We start from the raw sequence: 26,190 nt of genomic DNA, 5'->3' as shown, positions 1-26,190 counted from the left end.
TGCCTGTGGATACATGCGTGTGATTGCTGGTGCCTGTGGATACATGCATGTGATTGCTGGTGCCTGTGGATACATGCGTGTGATTGCAGTGCCTGTGGATACATGCATGTGATTGCCGGTGCCTGTGGATACATGCATGTGATTGCCGGTGCCTGTGGATACATGCATGTGATTGCTGGTGCCTGCAGAGGCCAGGGCGTTAGACACCTGGAGCTGGAGTCACAGATACTTCAGAGCTTCCCAGCCTTCTTTCTCTTTTTAAGTTTTTTCATCATTATGTATATTTTTTGTTATTATTATTATTATTACGTTTTTTCATTATTATTGTATTATGTGTATAGCTGTGTTCTGTGTACATGTATATTTGTGCAGCTCCTGCATGCAGCATCTGCAGGGGCCAGAAGAAAGCATCAGATCTATTGCAGCTGGAAGTACAAACAGTTGTGAACTGCCATGTGGATGCTGGGAATTCAACCCTGGGTCCTTTGAAAGAGCAGAAAGTGCTCTTAAACACTGAGGCATCTCTCCAGTCCCTAGTTTTTGTTTTGTTTTGCTGTCTTGGTGTTTGTTTTGTTTTGTTTTGTTTTGTTTGGGGGGTTGTTTTTTGTTTTTTGAGATAGGCTTTCTCTATGTTGTCTTCCCTGGCTGTCCTGGAACTCACTCTGTAGATCTAGCTGGTCTTAAACTCAGAAATTTACCTGCTTCTGCCTCCTTCCTGAGTGCTAGGATTAAAGTTGGGTGCTGCCATACCTGGCTTCTTTTTTAGTCTTTGAATAATTTTTCTTCTTTTTTTCCCCTTCTTTTCTGTTGTTTTCTTTCTTGTTTTGTGTTTTGTTTTGATACTTGTATTGCTGAGTTTGGAACCCAGGGCCTCAAAAAGTTAGACATGTGCTCTTCCAGTCAGCCACATTCCCAGAACCCTGTATTTATAGCCCTTATGTATACTTTTGGAGCTCTTTGATCTGCCACTGTCCAGCAGCTTTTCTCATGATGCTCAGGTACTTATGAACCTACTGCTCTAGAGTGCGGTAAAGAGAGGACCCAGTGCATGCCATCCCTGCTGTCATGGAGCCTTTTCTCTGGGGCAGGGGAGATAGACATTAACCAAGAAGTAGAGTGAGGAGGGAACACATGACTTAGAGGCAGGCACAAGGGATCAGGACAGAAGCCCTAGCTTGTAAAGATTTGGAGAGGATGGCTGGCACCTGCCAGTATGAAGCAAGAGGGGGAATGGTGAGTAACAAATCTTCAGAGCTGAGGGCTATCCCTTAGCAGTCCCCTTCCTCAGGATCCAGTGAGTACCAGGACTTTATCCCAGGCCACAAAGCTAGTCAGGAGTCTTAATTTTGTGGGAATTCAAGAAATCTGTAGATACCAAGGGACTAGGCATTTTTCTCCACGTAGCAGATGACCCAAGACTGGAGAGATGGAAAAGGTAGGTAGGTGTGTGTCTTCGCCACCCCACACCCCCCCCCCCAGAGAGCAACCAGGGATTCCTGTGTGCACCTGTTTCACAGCCTAGGTAGGAGGGGAAAGAGGCCACCAAGGGGAACTAAACCCACTCTTAAGGGCTCCCCGAGTAAATGAGAGCACATGTGGGGATGGCTGCATTGAAGCAAAGTCAGAGCATGGAGATTAGAGAAAACAGAGACGTCTGTACCACTGTCCTATTGGCCTGCTTGACTCCCCTTTGTAGACTAGGCACTTGCCCTAGGAGTCTTGTGATGTCTATAAATAAGAACAGTCTCTGAGGTGGCTATTCCATCCTGAAGCCTGGCATTCCCTTGTCCCTGTGCAGCCCTGAGAACCCCTCAAGGATTCCCAGGAGTGGTATCCCCAATCTTCTCTGCCTGGACAAGGAAATACCACTCTGTTGCTCTGTCTTCCATTATGGCTATCAGTTGGGACCCTGCCTCAAGCCCCATTGCAGTCCCACATACCTCTGAGATGGGCTTTGCAAGTACAGCAAAGTCTTATGGGACTTACATGTTCCACTCAGATCAGCGAAGAGTCTGGTGCATGCCTACTACTGTCCATGGGACAAGGGACCTGGGAACAAAGAATGTGTCATTTCTGGATTCATGGAAAGAATGAGTCAGAGCATGGAGAAAGCAAGCCCGAGGCTACAAGTCTAGCCTCCAGCTTCCACCCCAGGACATCATCAAGCCAGCCTTGACACTACAGAACACCTATCTCCTCCTTGCCCCCATCGCTGTGTCTCTGGATGGAACTCTTCCTGTGATTTCAGTGGCCCCTTGAAGCTGGTTTCATGGCTGTTTGCATTGTACTGAGAAAAAAAACAAAGGCTTGGAGCCTGAAAGGCCACTTCTGGTCACACTGTTGGGCCTTGCACTTGGAGTTGTCTGGCAACAAAGTATAGATTCTTGGCAACTCTGCCAAGCTGCGGGCTGCCTGGCTTGGAGTTTAAGTGGCTCATGGACACCCTTTCCTCTCATTTGTAAGCTGTGTCGAGGACCCCACATGGCAGGAGCCAGTGAGGGAGTCTGGCACTGCCACTGGCTCAGAGTTGCATCCATGGTGGCACAGGGACTTCTGGATCTCCTTCAGCGTGGAGGCTTCTGGGCAAAACCCCCACCTCCAAGCTGTCTCAGATATAGCCCCTGCTTGGTCTCCTTCTTCCAAACTTGCTGCCACTAAAAATAGGAGCCTCACTGGAGCTGCTCAAAGAGGCCAGTATGCCCCCTGGCTCACGGAATTCTTAGACAACAGCCATTGCGCATAGCCATCAAATCTGGGACACTCAGAATTTCAGAAACAGGACACCTGGGACCCTCAGACCCACATCTCTAGGCTGTGCTGGGACTGGTTACTCACTGATTGGTCACTTTTTCCTGATTAGTTCTCATCTGTGACTTGTGTCTAGAACAGACCCTGTTGCTTATGGTTGTTTTCCTAGCCCTCACTATCTTCTCCAGTGCCTCATCATAACTTCTGACCTCAAACCCCAGAATATCTCTGCTACTGGTGGGTCTGCCTCCATGGCTCTCAAACAGGGACAGTCGGGTCCCACAGGGGACACTTTGGGGATGTGTGCAGACATTTTCAGTTGGCATGATTGCAGGATAGGTAGGAATTACTGTCCCATGGGCAAGTAGAGGCCAATTGTGGATTATCCTACAATTGTGGTGGGCTGCCTCAGCCCAGAGAAGGATCCTCTCCAAGTGTTAAGACTAAGGCCACTCTGCCCTAGGATATGCAAATTTTTGTACCCCTGACCCATATTTTAGGCCATGCCATTGTAACAGCCCTTTTTGTCAGGCTCAGCAGACAGACCATACCCCCCTGACCACTCCCTGCCATTTTCATTCTTCTATCTCTAGTGGTAGGCTTTTAATTCCCAGGGAAAATTGGATGGTGGGGGATTGGAAGAATCCATGCCAGCCCTCGCCCTTTCTGGACCATCCTCAAATTGAGGTTGATCCAGCAATTGCATCTGTCAGGCCCTGGCCAGGGCACAAGTTCTCCCAGCGTGTTAACCTTGGCCCAGGCAATTGGCTTACTCCCTGCTTGGCATGCTTGCTGTGTCAGGCAAGCGTGGCGGATAGAGAGGCACAGGCCAGGATTCCTGCAGTGGCTCCAGGCATTGGTTCTACAGGCGGATAATGGAGAGTTGGCTCTATCTGTGTTGTTGTAGTGAGGTGGGCATTCCCTAGAAGAGATTCCATTCTAGGATTTAGGGTACAGCAGGCAGGCATGGGCCATGTGTGGTTCAGGATGACCAGGCTCCCTACTCATCTGGCATGTGTTTGTTGAGTACTCGCATGCCAGATGCTGGAATGCTGCCAGGAATGAGCTGTAAATGTCCCAGTTCTCAGGGGCCTTGTGTGCTTACAACGTACCCAGACATGCAGCTATCCACAGAGGGAACATGGCAGTACCTGGGAAAGCTAAGAAATAAATGAAGCAGATGCCAGGCATGGAGTCACAGGCCTATAATCATAGCACTCAGAAGCCAGAGGCAGGAGGATGATGAATGTAGCTAGCTTGGGCTACATAATGAGTTCTAGACTAACTGGATCTACATAGCAAGATTTTTCTCCAAAAAAGCTAAGCAAAGCCAGGTGTAGTAGTTCACGGCTGTCATCCTGGAAGTCCACGAGTATAGCCAGGGGCGTTGCAAGTTTAGAGGTCAGCTGGTCTCAAGAAAACCCTGTCTCAAGCAAAGTGAAGACTAGGCACAGGGGCACACACCTATAGTCCCAGCACTTGTGGGGTAGAGGTAGACAGATTGGGAGTTTAAGGTCATCCTCAGCTACATATTGAATTTGAGGCCAGCCTGAGCTACATGAGATCATGTACCCACACAAAAAAAAATAAAACCAAAACCAACCAACCCTTACCCAACACCTAGGGGGCAGAGGCAGAAGGATCTTCATGAGTTTGAGACCAGCCTGGTCTATACAGCAAGTTCCAGGACAACCAGGGCAACGTAAAGAGACCCTGTCTTACACACACACACACACACACACACACACACAGAGTTCGGGGAGAGGTGGCTAAGGCTAGAGAAAGTTAGGACTCAAAGCTTCAAAAGAGTGGGGTTTGGGGAGAATTTAATAAAGGCAAAGCAGTAAGGGTCCAGGAAGGGAAGGGAAGTTGAAGGAACCAATCAAGACCCAGACCTCATGTACGTGGCATTGTTGTGGCAGGTGGGACTCTAGCTTTTTCCTGTAGTTAGAATGAAAAGCATATGAGTTTTCCCAGGGTACGATTTTAAAACAAGCAAACAAAAGCTACCCTGGTTGCTGGATGTGTGGAAGACTGGAAGGCAGCAAGCCCCTAGGGTCCTCCAAGGAGACCTAAGGGGACTCCTTCAGAGAGCCTCCTTTTAGGATACAGGAATGCAGAGGTCAAAAGCCTCTGAGGGATAGGGTTGGGGCCTAAAGGCCCTGTCTGAAGTACCCCACAAGGCTCTTGGAGCTGAGGTATGGAGGGCCCTGGCCAGGGGAAACCAGGCCCTGGCCAGGGGGATCCCAGCCCCTCAGGGTCTCCCCTCTTTGTTGCAGATGGGCAGCCCCATCCTGGCCTCAGCGAAGCCCTCCCCCGTGCCACCTCCGCCACCCATCGGATCAGCAGCTGGTGAGTGCCACGCTGGCCCTGACCTCAGGTAGGGCAGGGGGCCAATCAGGAGTGTCTAGACTCCATCAAAGCCCTCTGGGGAATGAGAAGGGGACAGGAGGGAATTAAGAGCCAGGCAGGAGGAGGTGACTCCCCATAGACCAGCCCTGGTTGTGTGCTGGGACTGGGGGGGAGGTCTCATAGCAACACAGAAGGTCAACTCTCATTACCCCTGCTAGGAGCCAGGCCAGAGAGGAACAAATCTGCCATTTGAACCCTTGGAGTCCAGTCTCTTTGTTAAGTGATGCTTAGATTGATGCCTCTCTGAGCCTCAGTTTTCTCATCTGCAAAATGGAAAATTACCTTGCCACAAGATGTTTCATAAATTTGCCTTGGGAACTCAAGAATCATTGGGAAAGAACAGGAATCAACTTCAATGTTAATGGCCACTACTCTGATTCTTTTGTTTGTTTGTTGTGCTAGGGACAAAACTCAGAAAAGGAGGGTCTTACAAACTCAATGCAAGTGCTCTACCATCTATCCCTGAGTTCTAGCCTCAGCCTTGCTACTCTTTATTTAAGAGTTTAGTGGGTCTAATATATAATTATGATAGTCTCAACATTAACAACAGGTCTAGAAATGAATAATAACAATTATGTTCTGGCTCCCAGTTCACCTCACTGACTCTTTGCCACAGCCCTAAGAGGTACTTTTACCATTGCATGGCACCAAAGGGCTTAGAGGTAGCATGACGGCCTCCACTTGCCTATCTGTTCTCTCGATTTCCCCACCTGTTCCGTGGATGAGCTCAATCTACTTCCTTGTGAAGGCAGGCTATTGAAATAAAGGGAGCCATACATCTGTAATCGCAGCACTTACGAGGCACATACTAGAGGATTAGGAGTCCAGGATCTTCCTCTGCTACATAGTAAATTCAAGGCCAGGGTGGATTACTAAGATCCTAAATGAAAAAAATATATACATATGCATATATGTATATGTATACGCATATGTATATGATGGGCACAATGACACATACCTACTATCTCAGGACCTGAGGTTTTTTTAAGATATATATATATATATATATATATATATATATATGAATATACCAATGCTCTCTTCAGACACACCAGAAGAGGGCATCAGATCCCATTACAGATGGTTGTGAGCCACCATGTGGTTGCTGGGAATTGAACTCAGGACCTCTGGAAGAGTAGTTGGTGCTCTTAACTGCTGAGCCATCTTTCCAGCTCAGGACCTGAGATTTTAAAATAGGACAGTCTTGAGTCCAACACTAGCCTGAGGTACATAATGGGACCCTGTCTATAAGTAAATAAGCAAACCCATTCTGGCAATATAGACTTTTAATATGCCGCTATTCCAGAGATTGAGGGAGGAGGATTGTGAGTTCAAAACCTGCCTGAGGTTTTTGAAGTCACCTACAGAGTGAGTCCAAAGCTGACATAATTGGACAAGATCCTGTCACAAAATTTTAAGAAGGGAGAGGGCCTAGGTATATAGTTCTATGGTAGAGCACTTGCCTTACATGAACCAGGTCCTAGGTTTAATTCCCAGCACTGTGGGAAAATGAAGAGAGAGCTGATCAGGAATACTTATACCAAAAAGTCCCAGAACCTGGTATGGTGACTACCACTTTAATTTCAGCACTTAGGATGCAGAAGCAGGTGAATCTCTGTGTGTTCAAGGCCAGCATCATCTACAAAGTAATTTACAGGACAACCAGGGTTATACCATGAGACCCTGTATAAAAAAAAAAAAAAAAAAAAAGAAACCCCAGAGCCTGGTGTGGTGGCCACACCTTTAATCCCAGCACTTTGGAGGCAAAGGCAGGCAGATCTGAGTTTGAGTCTCTTCTAGTCTACATAATGAGTTCCAGACCAACCGGGACTACATAGTGAAACCTTGTGTCCCCCTGGAAAAGTCCCATTAGTCCCAAGGCTTACTAGGTATTGGGTGAGGTAAAGTGTTCCCTGATCCCTAAGCACTTGAAATTATACCTATCTCTACCCTATATTTAGTTGTGGGATCATAGTCCCCACTTGAAAGGTTGCAAGCTTTTAAATAAGCACCTGCTTTGTGTGATAGTTTTAACTGGTGATACCTGTCACAAAAGCTCCTTAGACACTGTATAAGGAAGACAAGATTCCTGACTCTTGAAAATCATCTCCATTTTTAGGATTGGAAATCTGAGGCCCAGAGAACTTTCCTCATCTACTCTGACCTCCCAGCCCTACCTATCTCCCTCCCAGGAAGGTCAGGGTCACTGGAACCATTAGTCACTCCTGACTCTACCCTCCAAGAGGGGAGGAGGTTCATCCTTTGAGCTGTCCTGCCACAAAGTTGACCTTCACCAAATTTGGGGGAGAGATGTGACTAAGTCGCCACAGTTTGGGGAGGACCAAGACAGAAGCAGCCTGGAGCCCAGGTCAGAGCCTTGGATCCTCCCTGGGGAAAGGTGAGAGTTCACTGTACCACCAGATTAGGGAATACTCTTTTGAGGCTTTATCCCCAACCTGTGGTCTCTGCACATTTCCCCAATAATGCAACAGGGCTGGGCTGTGTGGACAGGTACACTCTAAGAGTTGCACCTGGCCTTGTTGCAATACCTCTGGAAAGGCCTCACCTTTACCCTATTAATCCCAACCTCTCCGCAGTCACCCTTATGCTGGAGCTCAGTGAATTAACAGTTCCATCCAGCCTGGGAAGACTCCCCATCACTACTACCCTAGGGAGGGAAACCAAGGACCACAGCTAACTTATCCCCGTTGGCACTTCCTTGCAGCTACTGGGATGGAGACAGCCTGGACTTTCAGCCGGGTTCCCCACCACCCCATCTTCTGGGTCCCTTCCCTGCATCCCTTGATGTTCAGGGGTCTTGGGAGCATCCCATGGTCCAAGAGGCCAGGGAGGGCACCCCATCTGAGCAGAGGTTCCAGAACTCAGTTATTGTGAGAACTATGAAACCCTATGCCAAGCTCAAGGGCTCTAGAAAGTTCTTGCACCACCAGGGTGAACTGAAGTTCTTAGAGAAATACTCTCCAAGCCACCATAAGTTTGATTGGCTCCAAAATGCGGATGAACAGGGGCCCCTGAAGGATACAAGGTTGCACCTGGACCTCCCTGCCCAGCCACCGACTGTCAATTCCTTCAGGAGGGTAATTGTGCCAGTGGATGACACTCCAAAAACCTTGGACATGGAGGTTATGGGTACCAGAGAGGACCTAGAAGACTTTGGGGAGGTAGCCCATCCTTCTGAGTGGGGTCTCCACACATCAGCCTCAGAAGTGGCCACCCAGACCTGGACAGTGAACTCTGAAGCATCTGTGGAGCGACTGCAGCCCCTTCTGTCCCCAGTCCAGACAGGACCATATCTGTGTGAACTGTTGCAGGAAGTAGCTGGTGGGGTGGACAGCCATGAAGAAGAGGAAGAGGAGCCACCTGTGTTTCCTTGCATCGAGTGCAGCATCTACTTCAAGCACAAGGAGCACCTCCTAGAACACATGAGCCAGCACCGCCGAGCACCAGGCCAGGAGCCCCCAGCCGACCTGGCTCCACTGGCCTGCAGTGAATGCGGCTGGGCCTTCACAGAACCTACTGCCCTGGAACAGCACTGGCAACTGCACCAGGCTTCCAGGGAGAAGATTATTGAAGAGATCCAAAAGCTAAAGCAATTTCCAGGTGATGAGGGCCGTGAGGCACGGCTGCAATGCCCCAAGTGCGTCTTTGGCACCAATTCCTCTAGAGCCTTCATGCAACATGCTAAGCTGCATGTGCGTGAGTCACTGCCCAGCCAAAAGGCCAAGGAACCTTTCAGTGGTGGCAGCCCAGTCTTAGATGTTAGCACCCTCATCTATCCCTCCTATGGAGATTCCTCAGGCCTCAATACCTGCATTCACTGTGGCTTTACAGCACCTAGCAAGGGTCTGCTCAGGGAGCACATGAAGCTAGTACATGCCCACGCCCATTGGGAAGAGGATGGAGAGGCCTATGAGGACCTTACTAGCCAGCCAGGCACTAGCCAGGATGCATATACTCACTTACCTGACACTGCTACCATGGACTATTTTAGCAAATCTGAGCCTCTCTTGGCCTCGGTATGGCATGAAAACCCTTCTGGATATGACCCTGGCCTAGCTTTTGGTCTATCAGACTATCAGCAGCCAGGCATGAGAGATTTTCCATTGCTAAATTCAGGCCAACAGTCTCTTGGAAAGCTGGCCTTTCCATCCCCTATGGCATCTCCTTCCTATTCTATACAGCTCAATAGAAACAAAAGCACTGTCCACTTGCAGAGAATGAAAAACAAGAGTCATCCTTGGAGTGAAGAGGAAGAAGAAGAGGAAGAAGATGAAGGTATAGTTCTGACTTCTGAAATGGATTTTACTCCTAAAAATGGAGCCTTTCCACCCCTAGCCACCCCTACCCTCATCCCTCAACCAGCCCTTGAGTTGAAGCAGACTTTCCAAGATGCCCTGCAGGCAGTTGATGCCTCAGAGACTCAGCAGGAGCAGCTCCAAGGAATGGTGCCTATTGTTCTGATGGCAAAGCTCAGGCCACCAGTCATAGCTGCAGCCACCCGGGCATCCCCAAAGCTGTTACCTGAGGAGCTAGAGCTGAGAAGCACCCACCCCCTGGACTTCCTGCTCCTAGATACACCTTTGGGCGGCTCACTGGGTCTGGACACACTCTTAGAAGGAGATCCAGCCATGGCACTAAAGCATGAGGAGCGGAAATGCCCCTACTGTCCTGATCGTTTCCACAATGGCATTGGGCTGGCCAACCATGTCCGGGGCCACCTGAACCGAGTGGGTGTCAGCTACAATGTTCGGCATTTCATCTCTGCAGAGGAGGTGAAGGCCATTGAACGCAGGTTTTCCTTCCAGAAGAAGAAGAAAAAAGGTAGGGCATCGGCCTTGCTTTGGGAATCCGTCTCCCTCTCTCAGTGCCTGGGAGTCACAGAGCTGGACAGCAGAGTTCTAAACTTTCATACCCTTACTCTGAATCCTACTGTAGCTTCCTACAGGGGAAAATTTGGGGCATCCCATCTTGAAACACCTGGGAGCCATGGGCAATGTCACCACTAAGTGTTGGTGGATATGCAGGGATACCCCAGTGCCCTGGTCACAATGGCAACTGGAGAGAGGAGTTTGAGGACAGCAATCAGCCACAGACAGATTCTTTTTGATTCTTTCATGCAATAAATGTGTATTGAACTGGGTCGCCTCTGTTCTGGGCCCTGAGAAGGCCAGCAGTGAGCTAGACAACAGTTTGGCCCAAGCAAAGTAACAGGACTCTTGGTAGGCTTCAGAGCCTGGGGCCAACTATGAAGTGTGAAGATTTCCAGGCAAAGAGTTTCTGATTCCAAAGGTCTACCTCTAGTTAGAGCATACTGGGTAGTTCTGATACTGGGTACTTCACAGCCCACTTGGGGAAGGTGTTAATATGGTGTTTGAGTGAATGAGAGTGCATGGAGAGGGGAAGGAGGGGTGGGGAGAGAGGGAGGGAGGGATGGAGGGAGGGAAGGAGAGAGAGAGAGATACTTGAATGTGGGGATAAGTGGTAGACAGCCAGGAAACTAGGCAGTTATGGCATCAAGTGACCCGGGCTCCAAGTCTGAGAGAGAAAACTGTAACTCTACCTTGAGGGCTCAGAGAAGGCTTCCACATGTGAGTATCCCATACTCTATTTGTCTGTTTCTTCACATAACCTACATTTAATTTATAGTATAGGAGCAATGCCAAGCAAAAATAGACAAGGAAAGGATGTCTATCTGGCACTCTCATTGCCAATCCAGAGACACCTGCTCTAGAAGAAGTTTCCTAATGCTGCCTGATGTGCAAGTAGGGGTCTGGGAAGTCAAACTTTCTGCAGTATCTAGTTAGGGGAGGGTGCACAAGCTGACAGTTTCTGATCAGCCAGAAGCATCAACAACAGAAGGGAAGGCCGGCATTCCAGGGTGATCTCTAGAGCAGGAAAAGTCCTGGGAAGGAGGCAGAGTTGGGGTGGAGAGTGGCCTCCCTCACCACTACCCCAACCCAGAAAGTCTGTGTCTTCTTTCTGCAGTGGCTAACTTCGACCCGGGCACCTTTAGCCTGATGCGATGTGACTTCTGTGGGGCTGGTTTTGATACTCGGGCTGGCCTCTCCAGTCATGCCCGGGCCCACCTTCGTGACTTTGGCATCACCAACTGGGAGCTTACCATCTCACCCATCAACATCCTGCAGGAGCTGCTGGCCACCTCAGCAGCTGAGTTGCCCCCAAGTCCCCTAGGCCGTGAGCCTGGTGGGCCATCTGGAAGCTTCCTGACTTCACGACGGCCACGCTTACCTCTCACCATGTCCTTCCCACCTACCTGGGCTGAGGACCCTGGGCCAATCTACGGAGATGGTAAGGGGAGGGAACAAGTCAGGCTCCTACCCTTCCCCAGGGATTCAGAGGGATGGATGGGTGAGTTGGAGGGTGAGCACTCTGCTTTCCGGGAAGCACTTCATCTGCCTGTAATTCCAGCACTCAAGCCTTGAGCAAGATAATCACGGCCAGCCTGGGCTGCATAGCAAATTCAGACATGACTTGCTACATAGTCAGATCCTATTTTTTTAAAAAGCATATTAACAAATTTTCTCACCATTATATTGCCACATAGGGGTAATTTCTGTTTTATTCAAGGGCTGGTTCATGGCCCTTTCTGAATCCAATTTCTAAGTGAGTTCTTTCTAGAAGCAATGGTACTTTACAAACACAAACCCATTGAACTCCTTGCAACAAGCCTATTAAGGTGTGTGTTTTCATCATATGCATATTACAGAGGAGGAATCTGAGGCACAGAGAACTTAATTTACCTGCCCCAAATTATGTAGCCAGAGAGAGAGAAGCTTTGCAATCCAGGTAGTTAGGCAGCAGATTCTTAGTTCTGAAAATATTTCCTATGTTGACTACTATGTCCAATAGGACTTTGTGAAATGTCAGTAATAGTCTTTAACAATCTATACTGACCTTGAGGATCACCACTGGGTACACGTGGCCATTGAGCACTTAAACTATGGCTGTACTGAGCCACTTGTTTTCTTACTGTAGTAGATGGGACAGACCTAGAACCCAGACTCTGGGATGGAGCTAATGATCGAGTACATGCATAACACAAGCAAGACCCATGGTCTGGTTCCTAGCACTCACTACAGAAAAAGAGGAGGATCCAGACTCCAGATTCAACTAGTTTTACCCAGCAATCTTGACAAACTCCTCCCATACTCAAGCAATTGCACATACTAAGGTTTTTTTTTTTTTAAAGATTTATTTATTTTATTTATGAGTACACTTTAGCTGTCTTCAGACACACCAGAAGAGGGCATCCAATCTCATTATGGGTGGTTGTGAGCCACCATGTGGTTGCTGGGATTTGAACTCAGAACCTCTGAAAGAGCAGTCAGTGCTCTTAACCACTGAGCCATCTCTCCAGCCCACGTACTAAGGTTTTAACCTCTGTCATCTCAGATATGCCAAAAAAAAACAAAACAAAACAAAAAATGACTTTGTAGGGCAAAGGTTTATCCTATTTTGCTTGATGTGCTGGGCATGGAACCCTGGGCCTCATGTATGTTGGACAAATGTTTTTGCCACTGAGCTATGTTCCTCGTCTTTGGATTGTTGTGTACTCATCTTACAGACAAAGAAACTGTGGATTATTTGCTTTGTCCCAGCCACACATAGGCAGAGTTGGACTTGTGAGCATTTTATTGATAGTGTCTGGAAACCTAGAGTCGATATTTGGTATTAGATTGCAGGGCTGGGCTCAGCAGAGTTAGAGGAAAAGTGAACTACCCAATCTCTAAAAACGCTGACCTTGGGAGCTTTTAAAGAACAGAAAACTCAGCTGGTCAAGGTGGTGCACACCTTTAATTCTAGCACTCAGGAGACAAAGACAGGTGGTCTACATAGTGAGTTCTAGGACAGCCAGTGCTACTGGAAGAGACTCTGTTTCAAGAAATAAAAGTAGGAAGGGGATATAGAACTTGGCTGTAAGACATAGTTGAATAAAATTCAAACTCCTTGGCTCTGAGGAATGAAACATATCTAAACTGGGAAAATTGATGCAAGGTTACTGGAGCTGGGCTTTCTTCTATGGTTCCTCTACTTACAGTTTCCAGGCTACTGTCGAGATGTATATTTTAGACTTGGCTGGACCCATCCCATCTGTAAGCCATGTGAAGGCACTTGAGAGTTTTCAGAGGACAGGGTGAGGATGTCAAAAGTCCACCTCTTTCTTTCTTTCTTTTATATTTCTTCTTCTTCTTCTTCTTCTTCTTCTTCTTCTTCTTCTTCTTCTTCTTCTTCTTCTTCTTCTTCTTCTTCTTCTTCTTCTTTTTTTTGGTTTTTCGAGACAGGGTTTCTCTGTATAGCCCTGGCTGTCCTGGAACTCACTCAGTAGACCAGGCTGGCCTCGAACTCAGAAATCCGCCTGCCTCTGCCTCCCAAGTGCTGGGATTAAAGGCATGCACCACCACTGCCCAGCTTGTCCACCTCTTTCTTAAACAAGAAACTGAGGCACAGACAGGTTGGTGGCTGGCTGAAGCCACATCAGAGAGACACAGAAGAATGGACTATGGGGCTTCTTGCCTTTAGTAAAAGATTGTTCACAGGTATTCAGCTTTCCCACCTAATTTGGTTTATAATGTCTCAGGCATGGCTGGAAGGCAGAGCCAGCTCTAAGGGTGTCTAGGTCTGTAGAAAGTAGTCTATGAAAGCTCCAGCTCTGACCCTCTTTATTTCTGTGGTGTCCCAGCACAGGCCTGTATATCATGCTCACATTTCTTATCTGGCATCAGAGCCAGACACTCCCAAGGATGAGACAAGTACCTAACAGCCAGATTCTCTTATGACCAATCTATTTCTATCCAAAAAAAAAAAAAAGTTATGTGTCACTCCCCAAAGGGAGCTGGCTCAAACTCTAGAATATGAGGAAGTAGAGATAGCTCTACATTGGCTTTGTCTAAAGGAAGGAGAGAGACATTTATGAATGACCTCTTCAGGAAACACTCGGAGATGGGGTGGGGGGGGGTGTTACAGGGTAGCTGAAACAATCTCAAAAACTTTGCAAAGTAATGGTATCCCAAATCAGGGCCAGGTCAGGGCAGTGTGGCCCTGCGTGGCAGTTCTTTTTAAAAGATTCTTCCCTTTTTTCCAAGTGAGCCAGGAGGAGGAGGCACCAAATTGAGGGCTGGGCACAGGTCAAATTCAGGCTCCACACATCTGTCAAGGAATAACTGGACGCCGCACTTTGAAGTTGGGGCGGGAGGAGTGAACAATGCTAGAATCATAGGTGAGAAGGGACCAAGTTTCTTGGATTGCGGGACAGAACTATCTGAGAACAGCTAGATAGATACTAGGGTGATGTGGGGTTGGGGGAGGATCACCATGATGGAGAATCTAGTGTTTTTCAGGATTGTTCTAGAAGCTTTGCCTTGAGTAAGGTCCAGGTTTGACTACCTGGCAAGAGACTTAGAAGAATAGAACAGGGTCTAAAGGCAGGTCCTAGCACTACTGTCAGGATTCTAATTCTGAATGCTTGTATTGAGGTGAATGTGTGTGGCTGGAGCGTTCCTTTTCTAGTTGTAGAGATGTGTATATCCTAGAGTGTAGCGGCTGCTAGAGGCTGATGGCAGCTTGGCCCTAAGCTCCCGGCAGCTCCCAGGAGTGTATTAGTGGAATCCTCAGCGCCCAGAGCATTTCGCTCGAGGCGCTCGGCGCTCATCAGGTTGCCCTGGGTGCGCCCGGAGGGGCGGAGCAGAGCACGCTCGGAGGTCGCGGCGCGCGGTGCTCCGCTGCTCTCGCCTGAGGCGGCCGCCCCGCGTGCGCCGGAGCCAAGATGGCCGCCTCCACCGCCCAGTGCCGAGTGACAAAAGCGGAGAGCAAGGCGGCGGCGGGGCCGCGCGCGGGGGGTGCCCGGGAGCGCGCGCCCACGGGGGCGCCCTCGCCAGGCCCCCCGAGTCCAGGACCGGTGGTTCTTCCGGTGCCGCCGCCGCCTCCACCCCCACCGCCACCGCCGTCGCGGGACGGGCCCAAGGCCGAGCCGGAGCCGGGGCCCGCGCCTGCGCCCGCTCCGGGTAAGAGTTGGCGGAGGGTAGCGGAGGGGAGGGTCCCGGGAGGGGAAAGTCGGCGTCCCTCCCGAGTGTGCCGTCGCCACCCTCAACACCCGCCGTCCGATCTCTGGCACACACACACACACACCCCCCACCTCAGGCGCTCGGGCCCTGGGCCTCCCTCAGCCCCCTGGAGGGTCCCAGGCTTCCGAAGCACTCTGCAGTCGCTGCTCGGGACTCTTCGCCGGCTCTGACAGAAGTCCCCTGCCTCTTTTGGAGTCTCAGAAGCTCCCAGTTGTCACAGTTTCGATCCCCTCGGTGTTGGAAAACCACTTTTGACCCTGCCCCATCTGACAGACGCGCCCACTTCCACCTGGAGACTTTGACAAAGTACTCTGTGTCATGATCTCAGTAGCCTCCTGCCCTGCCTTTTTTGCCTCTGTGGGACTCAGATTGAGTAGAAAGCGACCTGCCTTAGCCCCCTGCCCTATTGCTTTGTCCTGGTCGTCTTCGAAGTCCATCTGACACACGGTTCTTTAATTCTCAACTCTTGTTCAGAATTCTGCCTCATAGCCTCCTACTATCCCCCATCCCTGCCCCTTTTAATGAAATCTCAGACTAAGGAAACCACCCTTGATTCCTTCATATCTCTTACCGGAGGAGGCGTCCTCACTGGATGGAAGCTTAAAACTTCGTGTAAACTTCTGTCATTCCCAGTCTTCCTGTCCTAAGTTGTCCAGGGTCCAGGTTCTTACCTTGGCCAGTTCAACTGGTGGTGACTAGTTTACTGCTGGACTTGCTGTTATCTTTGAAGCTCCAGCTCCCTTGTCTGGTAGAGATTTTCCCCTCCCTGTCCTCAGCTTCCTGCTTTTTCTACCTTGTCTCTATGGCCTCCAGACTCTGGTCTCTTACTCTTTTAACTGTTCCAACCTTCACTCCCTTATAAGTTCTACCGAGAGAGGCATTTGTCTTAAAATGTCCTTTGATGAGACATCTCAGCTCAAATTTGCAATGTGTTCTCAGACCAGTGAACCTTCTACTGGACTGAAACTGTTTGTCTTTCCTGTCATTGGACAATCTCAGTGTCCCTCCATTGGGCTGCCACAGGGTTTATGGGTGCAGCCTCAGCTCCCATGGAATGAGTGGCTTCCAGAAGTGAGAGCAGATGCCAAGGATAAGGAAGAAGTGCCGTTCGTTCTCTGTCTTCTTCTTGGGGTGGACAGCCTGACTCATGATTGGGCTGAGCCTGTCTCCTCCACCCCACAGGCCTGTGTTCTGAGGAAAACACAATGGTAGCCATGGACTTGGGGTCTCCCTTACTCCCAAAGAAGAGCTTGCCTGTCTCTGGGACCCTGGAGCAGGTGGCCAGTCGGCTGAGCAGCAAAGTGGCCGCAGAGGTTCCTCATGGCAGCAAACAGGAGCTGCCAGACCTCAAGGGTGAGTGGCCAGGATAGTCATGATCACAGAAGCACTTTTTGGATTAACAGGAGTTGGCACTCATCCTCCTTATAGCACTTTAAGGCACCAGGAGATAGCTACTCAGCTATCTTCTACATTGAGTTTCTATAGCTTTGGCCATATGTGTGGCCCTCAGCTACTACCTTCTTGGATGAGGAAGGAATATCCAGTGAAGCAGTGGGCAAGGTGGGCAAGAGATCACAAACAGGTCGTTCGCCAACCTTGTTAGTTCTGAGCTTTCATGGGTTTCATATTTGTTTTTCTGTAGACTACAAAGTTCTTGAATGTAATGCTAGTTCCTAGGTATATTAAGAAGAGCAAAACCAACTGGCCTTTGCATCATTGAAATCAGGCAGGGAGGCCAAGAAGTAGATGGGGACTGGGCCAGGACTGTTACTAAGACCTTTTCTGACTTAGCATTAGAAGTTTTGTTAGTTGCAGAGAGTAGATTAGGTATTAGCTCCATATGTGATGTATGTGTGCGCACACACACATTTGTGTAAATGTATTGTCAGGGTACCCTGGAATGTTGCAGGTCTGAAAGGCATCCACACTGGCTGACCACAAAAAGTGTAGCCTCCTGTTGTATGCCCTTGGGCACAACTATTCTCTTCTCTGAGCCTCAGTTTCCTTACTTCCAAACCAGAAATACTAACTCCCACCAAGTTAGAATGGTTGTCAGAATCAAAGGGATTTGGCAAAAGCAAAACACTTATTTTGTACCTGGGTAATGGGAGGAGAATGGGTTAGCTGTATCCAAAAGGCCTCATAGCCTTCCATCCTGGCCTCCATCTCATCCTCCAGCCCAGAGCCTGACCACCTGTGAGGTCTGCGGTGCCTGCTTTGAGACACGAAAGGGCCTGTCCAGCCACGCACGTTCACATCTGCGGCAGCTTGGGGTCGCAGAATCAGAAAGCAGTGGTGCTCCCATCGACCTCCTCTACGAGCTGGTGAAACAGAAGGGCCTGCCTGATGCTCCCCTGGGGCTGCCCCCTAGCCTGACCAAGAAGTCCAACTCACCAAAGGAGTTCGTTGCTGGGGCTGCCAGGTCTGGCCTGCTCACCCTGGCCAAACCTATGGATGCCCCTGCTGTCAACAAAGCCATCAAATCACCTCCTGGCTTCTCAGCCAAGGGCCTGACCCACCCATCCAGCTCTCCACTCCTCAAGAAGGCCCCACTGACTCTGGCAGGATCCCCTACACCCAAGAATCCTGAGGACAAGAGCCCCCAGCTGTCCCTGAGTCCCCGGCCAACTTCCCCAAAGGCACAGTGGCCCCAGTCTGAGGATGAGGGGCCACTGAATCTCAGTGAGTTTGGGTACTGGGAGCTGAGGGGGGTGCTGGGATGTTATGTGGTCCTCAGATGAGGAGGACCCAGGGTACTGAAACCTGCAGTTTCCAGATCCTGGGTCATCCAGGTCAGTGCTAGTTGAACCACTCACTATGTCTCCTATTGGGCTGTCCTGTGTGTGTCCTGTGTCTCCCATTCTGGTGATCTTCCCCTGGAGGTCTGCTACAGATCTGAGCCTGCAGGGGCTACTTGCCACTTGAGAAGAGCTCTTGTCCTCTGGACTCATGGTGGGGGTGGTAAAAGTAACAAGGGACCTGGCTTTCCCAGTGGGAGTCTGGGATATCTTGGATCATACAGGTAGATGGGTAGACAATCTACCAGACAGAGATTCCTTACGTTGGGCCCTTTTTTCATGTCTCCCAACCGTTTGTGCTGAGGCATCTCCTTGTTTGTGATAGGTAGAGACCCTCCATCATGGTTGTCTTGCACTTGGCAAGTAGGGTCAGGAAAGAACCCCTCCCAATTCAGTAGTCAGGATTCTAGAGGTATCCATCATGCTTTCCTACATGTTGGCAGGTTTCAGAGCCTCATGATGCCTGTGTTGCCTGGCAGCCACTTGAATTGAATCTGCTGTTGTTTTAGGGTTAGGGGTCCTTGGTAGTCTTGTGATGATTCCCCCTGCTCTTCACCTTCCATCTTCCCCTGTAGTTCCTGTAGCAGAAGTCCCAGGGGAGGAGGGTCTGGGAGCATCAGGATTTGACACAGAAGTACATTGTAAGCTCCCCCCCTTCACTTGATGCCAATGGGCTAGGCAGGGAATAGGCCACCCTGCTACCTGAAATCTAAAACAAAACAACAACAACAAAACAAAACCCGTCTAAAGCATGAAACTTAGATTTCTAACTACCTGGGCAGCTGAAAATCACAGCACAGCCTCCTGCCTTTATCCCCTAGGGCCGACCAAGGTGGCGGCCGTGAACCCCCTCCCCCTGTGTTTTGTCTCCGCAGCTTTAGATAGTGACGGGGGCAGAGAGCTGGACTGCCAGCTGTGTGGTGCCTGGTTTGAGACCCGCAAGGGCCTGTCCAGCCACGCCCGTGCCCACCTGCGCCACCTGGGCGTCAGCGACCCGGATGCCAAGGGATCCCCCATAGACGTGCTCCACGGGCTCATCAGGAGGGACGGCATCCAGATCCGCCTCCCACCCGGGCGGGGAGCCCTGGCCCAGCTGGGGCGGCCTCCTTCCGCCTCCACAGCCCTCTCCTTGCTCCCTCCCCCACCGCCGGCCAAGAAGGCCAAGCTGAAGGCCTCGGGTATGGCCAGTCCCTGGGGGAAGCAGGATCTCTCGGCCGCCGGCATTTTCTGGGCCTCTGATGTGGAGCCATCTCCTCTCAACCTCTGTAGGTTCTCACTTCAGCTGCCCTTCCTCCCTGTGGGCCCTGGAGCCCCTCCCTGGGGGGTCATGGCCCCCTCCCTACTCCCTCCCTGTTGTAGTAGGGAGTAGACAGGGGCCCTTGGCAGTGGGCTGGCTCAACCCAGAGATTTTGTTGGCAGTGGGCTGCTGGTACCTCTCTCTTGGCCTTGTCCTCTATCACCATGACCCTGCCTGAGAATGAAGGCCAAAGGGAAGGTCCTGCCTTTTGGTGTGGAAGGTATCCCGGGTCTAGACAGTATGTGGCACCTAGGCTGGCTTCGTCCTGTCTCCTGCCCTGTTCTTATTGGGACCCACAAAGCTGTGGAGTATTGGTACTGCTCTCTGCCAGGACAGAGGTCCTGTTAGCTCTCTGGAGCCTCTCCTGCACCTTGCCCAGTGTCTGACCCCACCCCTCAGCTCCCTCACTTGTACCTGCCATCCACTACCACCCTAGCTTATGGACACATTGCTGCCCATACCTAGCTGGCCAGGATACTCAAACAGGTGACTATCCAGATGACACCCATAATTCTAACTGACCCTTTTTCTTCCTGCTGCAGCTTCAGGCCCAGAGCCAACAAGAGATATCCGATGTGAGTTTTGTGGTGAGTTCTTTGAGAACAGAAAGGGCCTGTCTAGCCATGCGCGCTCCCATCTGCGCCAGATGGGTGTGACTGAGTGGTATGTGAATGGCTCACCCATCGACACACTTCGGGAGATCCTGAAGAGACGGACCCAATCCAGGCCAGGTGGACACCTCCATCCACCAGGTCCTAGCCCAAAAGCCCTGGCCAAGGTGGTAGGCAGTGGAGGTCCCGGCAGCTCACTAGAAGCCCGAAGTCCCTCTGATCTTCACATCTCAGCTTTGGCCAAGAAGTTGCCGCCACCACCAGGTAGTCCCCTGGGCCACTCACCGACTGTTTCTCCTCCTCCCACGGCCCGGAAGATGTTCTCAGGCCTTGCTACACCCTCCCTGCCCAAGAAATTGAAGCCTGAACACATGAGAGTGGAGATCAAGAGGGAGATGCTGCCAGGGGCCCTTCATGGGGAGCCACACCCATCTGAGGGTCCCTGGGGCACGTCTCGAGAAGATATGGCACCCTTGAACCTGTGTAAGTGTGACTGTGTGTCAGGGTAGGTAGAACAGTTGTCTGGTGCTCCTCCTTGTACCCTTTTAACTGTAGCCATAGATCACAGGACTGAAATGGAAGCTAAACAAGTCCAGAGAACACAGAACTTGCTGTTTTTACTCCTGGACCAAAGCTACAGCTTGTTTTTCTGTTATTCGTGCAGAAGTGGCAGAATCATATAATTATATCTATATGCCCTCTTTGGCCAATTAGTAGTGGCTGCCAGCCAGATTCCTAGGAGGAATAGCTGCAGGGATCCACTAGTGATGTTTACCACTGGAAGGAATAGAGAGATGGCATTCACATTTTTGAACTCTGTCTAACATCCCTGGTAATTGAGTGTTTGACATTTGAGTCAAGTTTGAGTCAAGCTCTCTCTTCTCCATAGTGTAGTAGTGAGTGAGTTGGGTGAGTTTCCTCATTTGGAAGATAGAGATCAGCATAATCCCATGTCTCATCTTTATCTTGTGTCTGTATAGGTTTTTGTTTTTTAAGATTTATTTACTTATTTCATGTGTATAAGTACACTGTAGCTGTCTTTAGACACACCAGCAGAGGGCATCAGACCCCATTACAGATTGTTGTGAGCCACCATGTGGTTTCTGAGAATTGAACTCAGGGCCTCTGGAAGAACAGTCAGTGCTCTTAACTGCTGAACCATCTCTCCAGCCCAACAGTTTTCTTGAGAATTAAGTGTGATGAAGTACTTAGCATGGTGCTTGGTTACAAAAGCATAGTTGCTATCATGTTAGTGTTACGTGCTTTCCTGGCACTCTGTCACGCTGTTCATTCTTGGTTGATTATCTGCTATACTCCAAGCAGGCAAACATGGCCAGGGCTTCACCTTAGAGCTCACATGACAGTTCCCTGCCATATGCTCTGAACCTTTATGATTTTACACCTTCTCAGCAACATTAGGAGATACAGATTTTCATCCCCATCTTGCAGAGAAGGAAACTAAAGCTCAGCGAGAGGAAGTAGCTTGCCCAGCATTACTCAGGGAGGCCTTGTAAAGCCAGCTAGAATTTGAGGTAACAAGACACATAGAAGGGCTGGACGTATAAGGTGCCTCTAAAGACTCAGATGAAGGAAGAGTTCATTGGAGTCTGGAGGAAGGACCCATATGGATAGGGGCATCCAGAAGTCTGACACTGTCTTGGGTCTTGAGCTTGGAGGCTTCTTCCTGCCCATAGCCAATGCCTCCTTTCTCCCCCCCCCCTCGCCCCCCCTGACCCCTTGCAGCATCTCGGGCAGAGCCAGTCCGTGACATCCGGTGTGAGTTCTGTGGTGAGTTCTTCGAGAACCGCAAGGGCCTCTCCAGCCACGCACGCTCCCACCTGCGCCAGATGGGTGTGACTGAGTGGTCTGTCAATGGCTCCCCCATTGACACACTTCGGGAGATACTGAAGAAGAAGTCCAAGCTGTGCCTCATCAAAAAAGAGCCTCCAGCTGGAGACCTGGCTCCTGCCCTCACTGAAGATGGCTCTCCCACAGCAGCTCCTGGGGCTATGCATTCCCCACTGCCTCTGTCACCCCTGGCTAGCCGGCCAGGAAAACCAGGAGCTGGGCCAACCCAGGTCCCCCGGGAGCTCAGCCTGTCACCCATCACAGGGTCCAAGCCCTCAGCTACCAGCTACCTGGGCCCAGTGGCAACTAAGCGGCCCCTCCAGGAGGACCGATTCCTCCCAGCAGAGGTCAAGGCCAAGACCTACATCCAGACTGAACTGCCCTTCAAGGCAAAGACTCTCCATGAGAAGACCTCCCACTCCTGTAAGCAGTGGGTGGTAGGGTCTTGGGATGGCATTTGTCAGGGCAAGCAGGGCCCCTGAGGCAAGGTCCCTGTGGGAGGTGGGATTAGCTCCTGACCTTGCTTAGACCACCTGGGTATTCCTGCACTCTTAGAATAGCAACCTCCTCTGTCTGTAGCCACCGAGGCCTGCTGTGAGCTCTGTGGCCTTTACTTTGAAAACCGCAAAGCCCTTGCCAGCCATGCGAGGGCACATCTGCGGCAGTTCGGTGTGACGGAGTGGTGTGTCAACGGCTCTCCCATCGAGACCCTGAGTGAGTGGATCAAGCACCGGCCTCAGAAAGTGGGTGCCTACCGAAGCTACATCCAGGGTGGCCGCCCCTTTACCAAGAAGTTCCGCAGCGCTGGCCATGGCCGTGACAGTGACAAGCGGCCACCCCTGGGGCTGGCACCTGGGGGCCTGACCCTGGTTGGCCGAAGTCCTGGGGGGGAACCAGGGCCTGAAGCTGGCAGGGCAGCTGACAGTGGTGAACGACCTCTAGCAACCAGCCCACCTGGGACTGTGAAGTCAGAAGAGCATCAACGGCAAAATATCAACAGTGAGTGCTGTTGGAGGAGGGTTGGGAGGGCAGTAGACACCTTCTAGAGCTTAGCCAACCACCACATCTCAGATGCTTAATCCCCTCCCTTTATCAGGGTATCATTCTATCAGTGCATGTGGTGCCCAGTCTTAAGTCCCAACAACCTCTGCCCCATTGTGCTCACTGAAAGCAGGGGTGTCTCCAGGGACCTAGCCCGCTTTTTACATCACCTATCACTGTGTCCATTAGAATTTGAACGCAGACAAGCCCGCCCCTCAGATGCCTCTGCAGCTCGGGGTGGTGAGGAAGCCAATGACCTGCAACAGAAGCTGGAAGAAGTGCGGCAACCCCCACCCCGGGTCCGGCCAGTCCCCTCCCTGGTGCCTCGGCCCCCCCAAACGTCACTGGTCAAGTTTGTGGGCAACATCTATACACTCAAGTGCAGGTATGCTAACACTTAGTAGGGCCTTGGCTGTTAGAAGCCTGAAAATGACTTAGTCTCTGTGCAGTTTGGGAGGTGGGGTCTCATAGGCTGTTTTACGGTATAGTAGTGCCCAGGTTAAGGGATCTGGAACTTGAGAGTATCAGGCTGATATCATGAGCTTTGTAGCCAGTTAGACCTAGGTTCAGTCCTAGCTATGACACTTGACAGCTTAGTAACATCAGACAAGAGCTTTCCTACTCTGCCACCTTTTTTTTTCTTTTATTTTTCTTTCTTTCTTTATTTCATGTATGTGAATACAATGTCACTGTCTTCAGACACACCAGAAGAGGGCATCGGATCTGATTACAGATGGTTGTGAGCCTCCATGTGGTTGCTGGGAATTGAACTCAGGACCTCTGGAAGAGCAGTCATTGCTCTTAACCACTGAGGCATCTCTCCAGTCCCCTGCCACCATTTTTGTGTCTTGAAAAAGAATCTAGCATGGTGGTGGTGCACACCTTTAATCCCAGCACTCAGTAAGCAGAGGCAGGTATAACTGTCTAAGTTCAAGGTCAGCCCAGGCCAGCTAAGGCTACAAGGTGAAGCTCTGTCTTTAAAAAAACATTTCATACAGACCTAATTGATAGAGTTGTGAGGACTGAATTTAATAGCAAAGCCCTGAAAACCTTGCTGACACTTAGTAAGGACTCAATCATATTTGCCTGCTAAGGAAAAAAAAAATCTCAGTTAATTCTTCTGAAAGTATCCATACACAGACATACACACATACATGTATACGTGTGCACACACTCAACATGTATCACATGCCAGGATATAGGGGCTTTAGAAACCTGAGGTAACTCAGCTCAAGCTATATATTACAGACCAAGTCAAAAATCGCATCCAGGTTGACTGATGGTTCCGGCCTGCTGTCCTACCTAGCATTGGGAGGCTGAGACAAGAAGATTACCACCAGTATAAGTCCAGCTGAATTACATAATTTTGAGGCCAGCTTAAACTACAGAATTAGAGATCATGTCTCCTAAAAACCCAAGGGGAAAAAAAGAAGTAGAATTTCACGTCATTGCTCTGGGGAGGTAGAGCTGACACTCTAGGCCTCCGTCCATTGGAGCCTAGCACAAGGCTGCCATAAGAGGGGAAGCATGCTTAGACAGGCTTTGCTGTATACCCACCACCATCTCAGAACTTACACATGAGATGGCAAAGGCACTTGGGGAATCCTCTGCTTATCTAGCACTGGAGATTTCATGCCCCGGAGACCCTACCGTGACTCCACAGTAGTAGAGATGGCTGTCCATTGGGAGACACTTTTTCCCTAGAGTCCTTGTCTTAAAATATCTACACTGAGTAGTGGTGGATATGCCTAAACACTTGGACTAGACTACTCTTCTGCCTTTCCTCAAAGTATTGGCCACCAAAGCTTCTTTCTCTGTTTTCCTATGCAGGTTCTGTGAAGTGGAATTTCAGGGCCCACTCTCTATCCAAGAAGAGTGGGTACGGCATTTACAGCGGCACATCCTGGAGATGAACTTCTCCAAAGCAGACCCTCCACCTGAGGAGCCCCAGGCCCCACAGGCACAGACAGCAGCTGTAGAGGCACCCTAACACACGAGCATTCCGGATCCCCTTTTGTGCCACCCATCCCCTCCCATTTCTCCCTTCCTCTCCCCCTTTTCCCTCCTTCTTTTCCGTTTCCAAAGGAGCAAGCCAAAACCTCAAACCGGCGCCTCTTGGGGGCCGGGCACACTACAACCTGGGCACTGGGAGCCAGCTAGTCACCCTTCCCCCAGCTTAAGGACTCTGGGGCCACAAGGGTATCCTCCTTAAGCCTACCTGTTTGGTCCAGCAGGGGCAGTAGCCAGGCCCTTGGTGGTGGCCAATCTGGTTGCAGGGGAGAACAGCACTTCCCTGTGTCTAGCAACCAGGCAGGGCTATGTCTGCCATCCGTGGCCATTTGCAAAGACCCCAAAGACCCCTGTTCCCTCTTTCCCCCATCAATATCTATTCTCATGCACAGGCAAACACACATGCACATGCACCTCGTGAGACCTGGGATCTGCCCTAGCCCCCTCAGTTCCCAAGTCAAACGACCACATCATGCCACGGTGCTTGCTCAGGGGAATCCATGCTCCCTCTGCTATCCCACTAGGGCTTGGGAGCTCCCACTGAGCCCATAATGCCACGGAAATTCTTGTTGGCTGCCCCCCCCCCCCCAAAAGGGGCCTTCCTAGCTTGGAAGAACTCAAAGCTGACAGCTGCCTCCTGCCATGTCAGAGCCTCAGGAGCTCCAGGGCTGGGAGGGTAGAGTGAGGGGTGGGACTCTCCTCCCCCACCCCTGCCACCCTCCCCCTTTTCACTGTTGCTTTCTATGTATAGCTCCCTAGATCTTTCACTTTTTTAAAAAATGCGTTTTGTGTAGAGAATAAGGAACCTGGATCTTTTTATTTTGCAATCCTGGGCCAGCTAGATACCGGGAGCTAATTGACCTTTTAACCTTTTCAGTGGCCACCTTTTGGTTATCAATGTACCTAGAAATATGTAAATTAGATTAAATTTCTCTTCTGGAAACACCCCAGGGCAAGCAGCCAATGTGTGTTTTTCTGTGGAGTGGACAGGCTGGCACTGGTTGACAGCTGGAGCTGGGGATCAGGGTTGTGCCTGGCAAAAGGCCCTGGGTTTCCTCTGTTAGCCACCGAAGAGACCAGACACAGCTGGGGATAAGTCCAAGTTCTCAGCTGTTGGCCCATGGCACTCTGGCTAGTGAGGGGCTCTGGTTGGCTGGCCTGGGAAGGGAGCCAAGACAGAAAGGCTGGTTGAGTTTAACCAGCCACAATAATGTGCCTACAGGAGTGGTTCTTGCCTTGGTGCTTTTACTCCTTGAAGGTATTGGGTAGAAACATACATCTGCTGGGAGCTTTGAGTATATGAATGAGGTTCAGAGTTGAGA

The 26,190-nt window shown here is 50.3% G+C and overlaps 1 protein-coding gene across 11 annotated transcripts in view; it reads left to right on the top strand.

Moving 5' to 3' along the window:
• Wiz (WIZ zinc finger) overlaps positions 1–25,818 on the top strand; it is a 29,068-nt gene extending 3,250 nt beyond the window's left edge. For 4 of the 11 annotated variants that reach the window (XM_028783538.1, XM_028783539.1, XM_028783540.1 and 1 more), the window contains exons 3-11: positions 11,167–11,490; positions 16,446–16,616; positions 17,442–17,945; positions 18,937–19,326; positions 19,901–20,452; positions 21,713–22,240; positions 22,397–22,816; positions 23,048–23,243; positions 24,689–25,818. In XM_028783538.1, the coding sequence (XP_028639371.1) occupies positions 11,167–11,490; positions 16,446–16,616; positions 17,442–17,945; positions 18,937–19,326; positions 19,901–20,452; positions 21,713–22,240; positions 22,397–22,816; positions 23,048–23,243; positions 24,689–24,848 (3,245 nt within the window). In that variant the 3' untranslated portion in view covers positions 24,849–25,818. Of the gene's footprint in view, positions 1–7,490; positions 7,559–7,885; positions 10,003–11,166; positions 11,491–15,155; positions 15,204–16,445; positions 16,617–17,441; positions 17,946–18,936; positions 19,327–19,900; positions 20,453–21,712; positions 22,241–22,396; positions 22,817–23,047; positions 23,244–24,688 lie in introns of those variants that run through there. The other 7 variants (XM_028783544.1, XM_028783545.1, XM_028783534.1 and 4 more) reach the window with 6 other exon arrangements.
• The last annotated feature ends 372 nt before the right edge of the window (positions 25,819–26,190 follow it).

The sequence above is a fragment of the Grammomys surdaster genome, unplaced genomic scaffold (assembly GCF_004785775.1).
Source record: "Grammomys surdaster isolate TR1022 unplaced genomic scaffold, NIH_TR_1.0 1149, whole genome shotgun sequence".
Taxonomy (NCBI): Eukaryota; Metazoa; Chordata; class Mammalia; order Rodentia; family Muridae; genus Grammomys; species Grammomys surdaster.
Note: the sequence above shows the minus strand (reverse complement) of the source record. Positions and strands in the feature narration are given on the sequence as shown.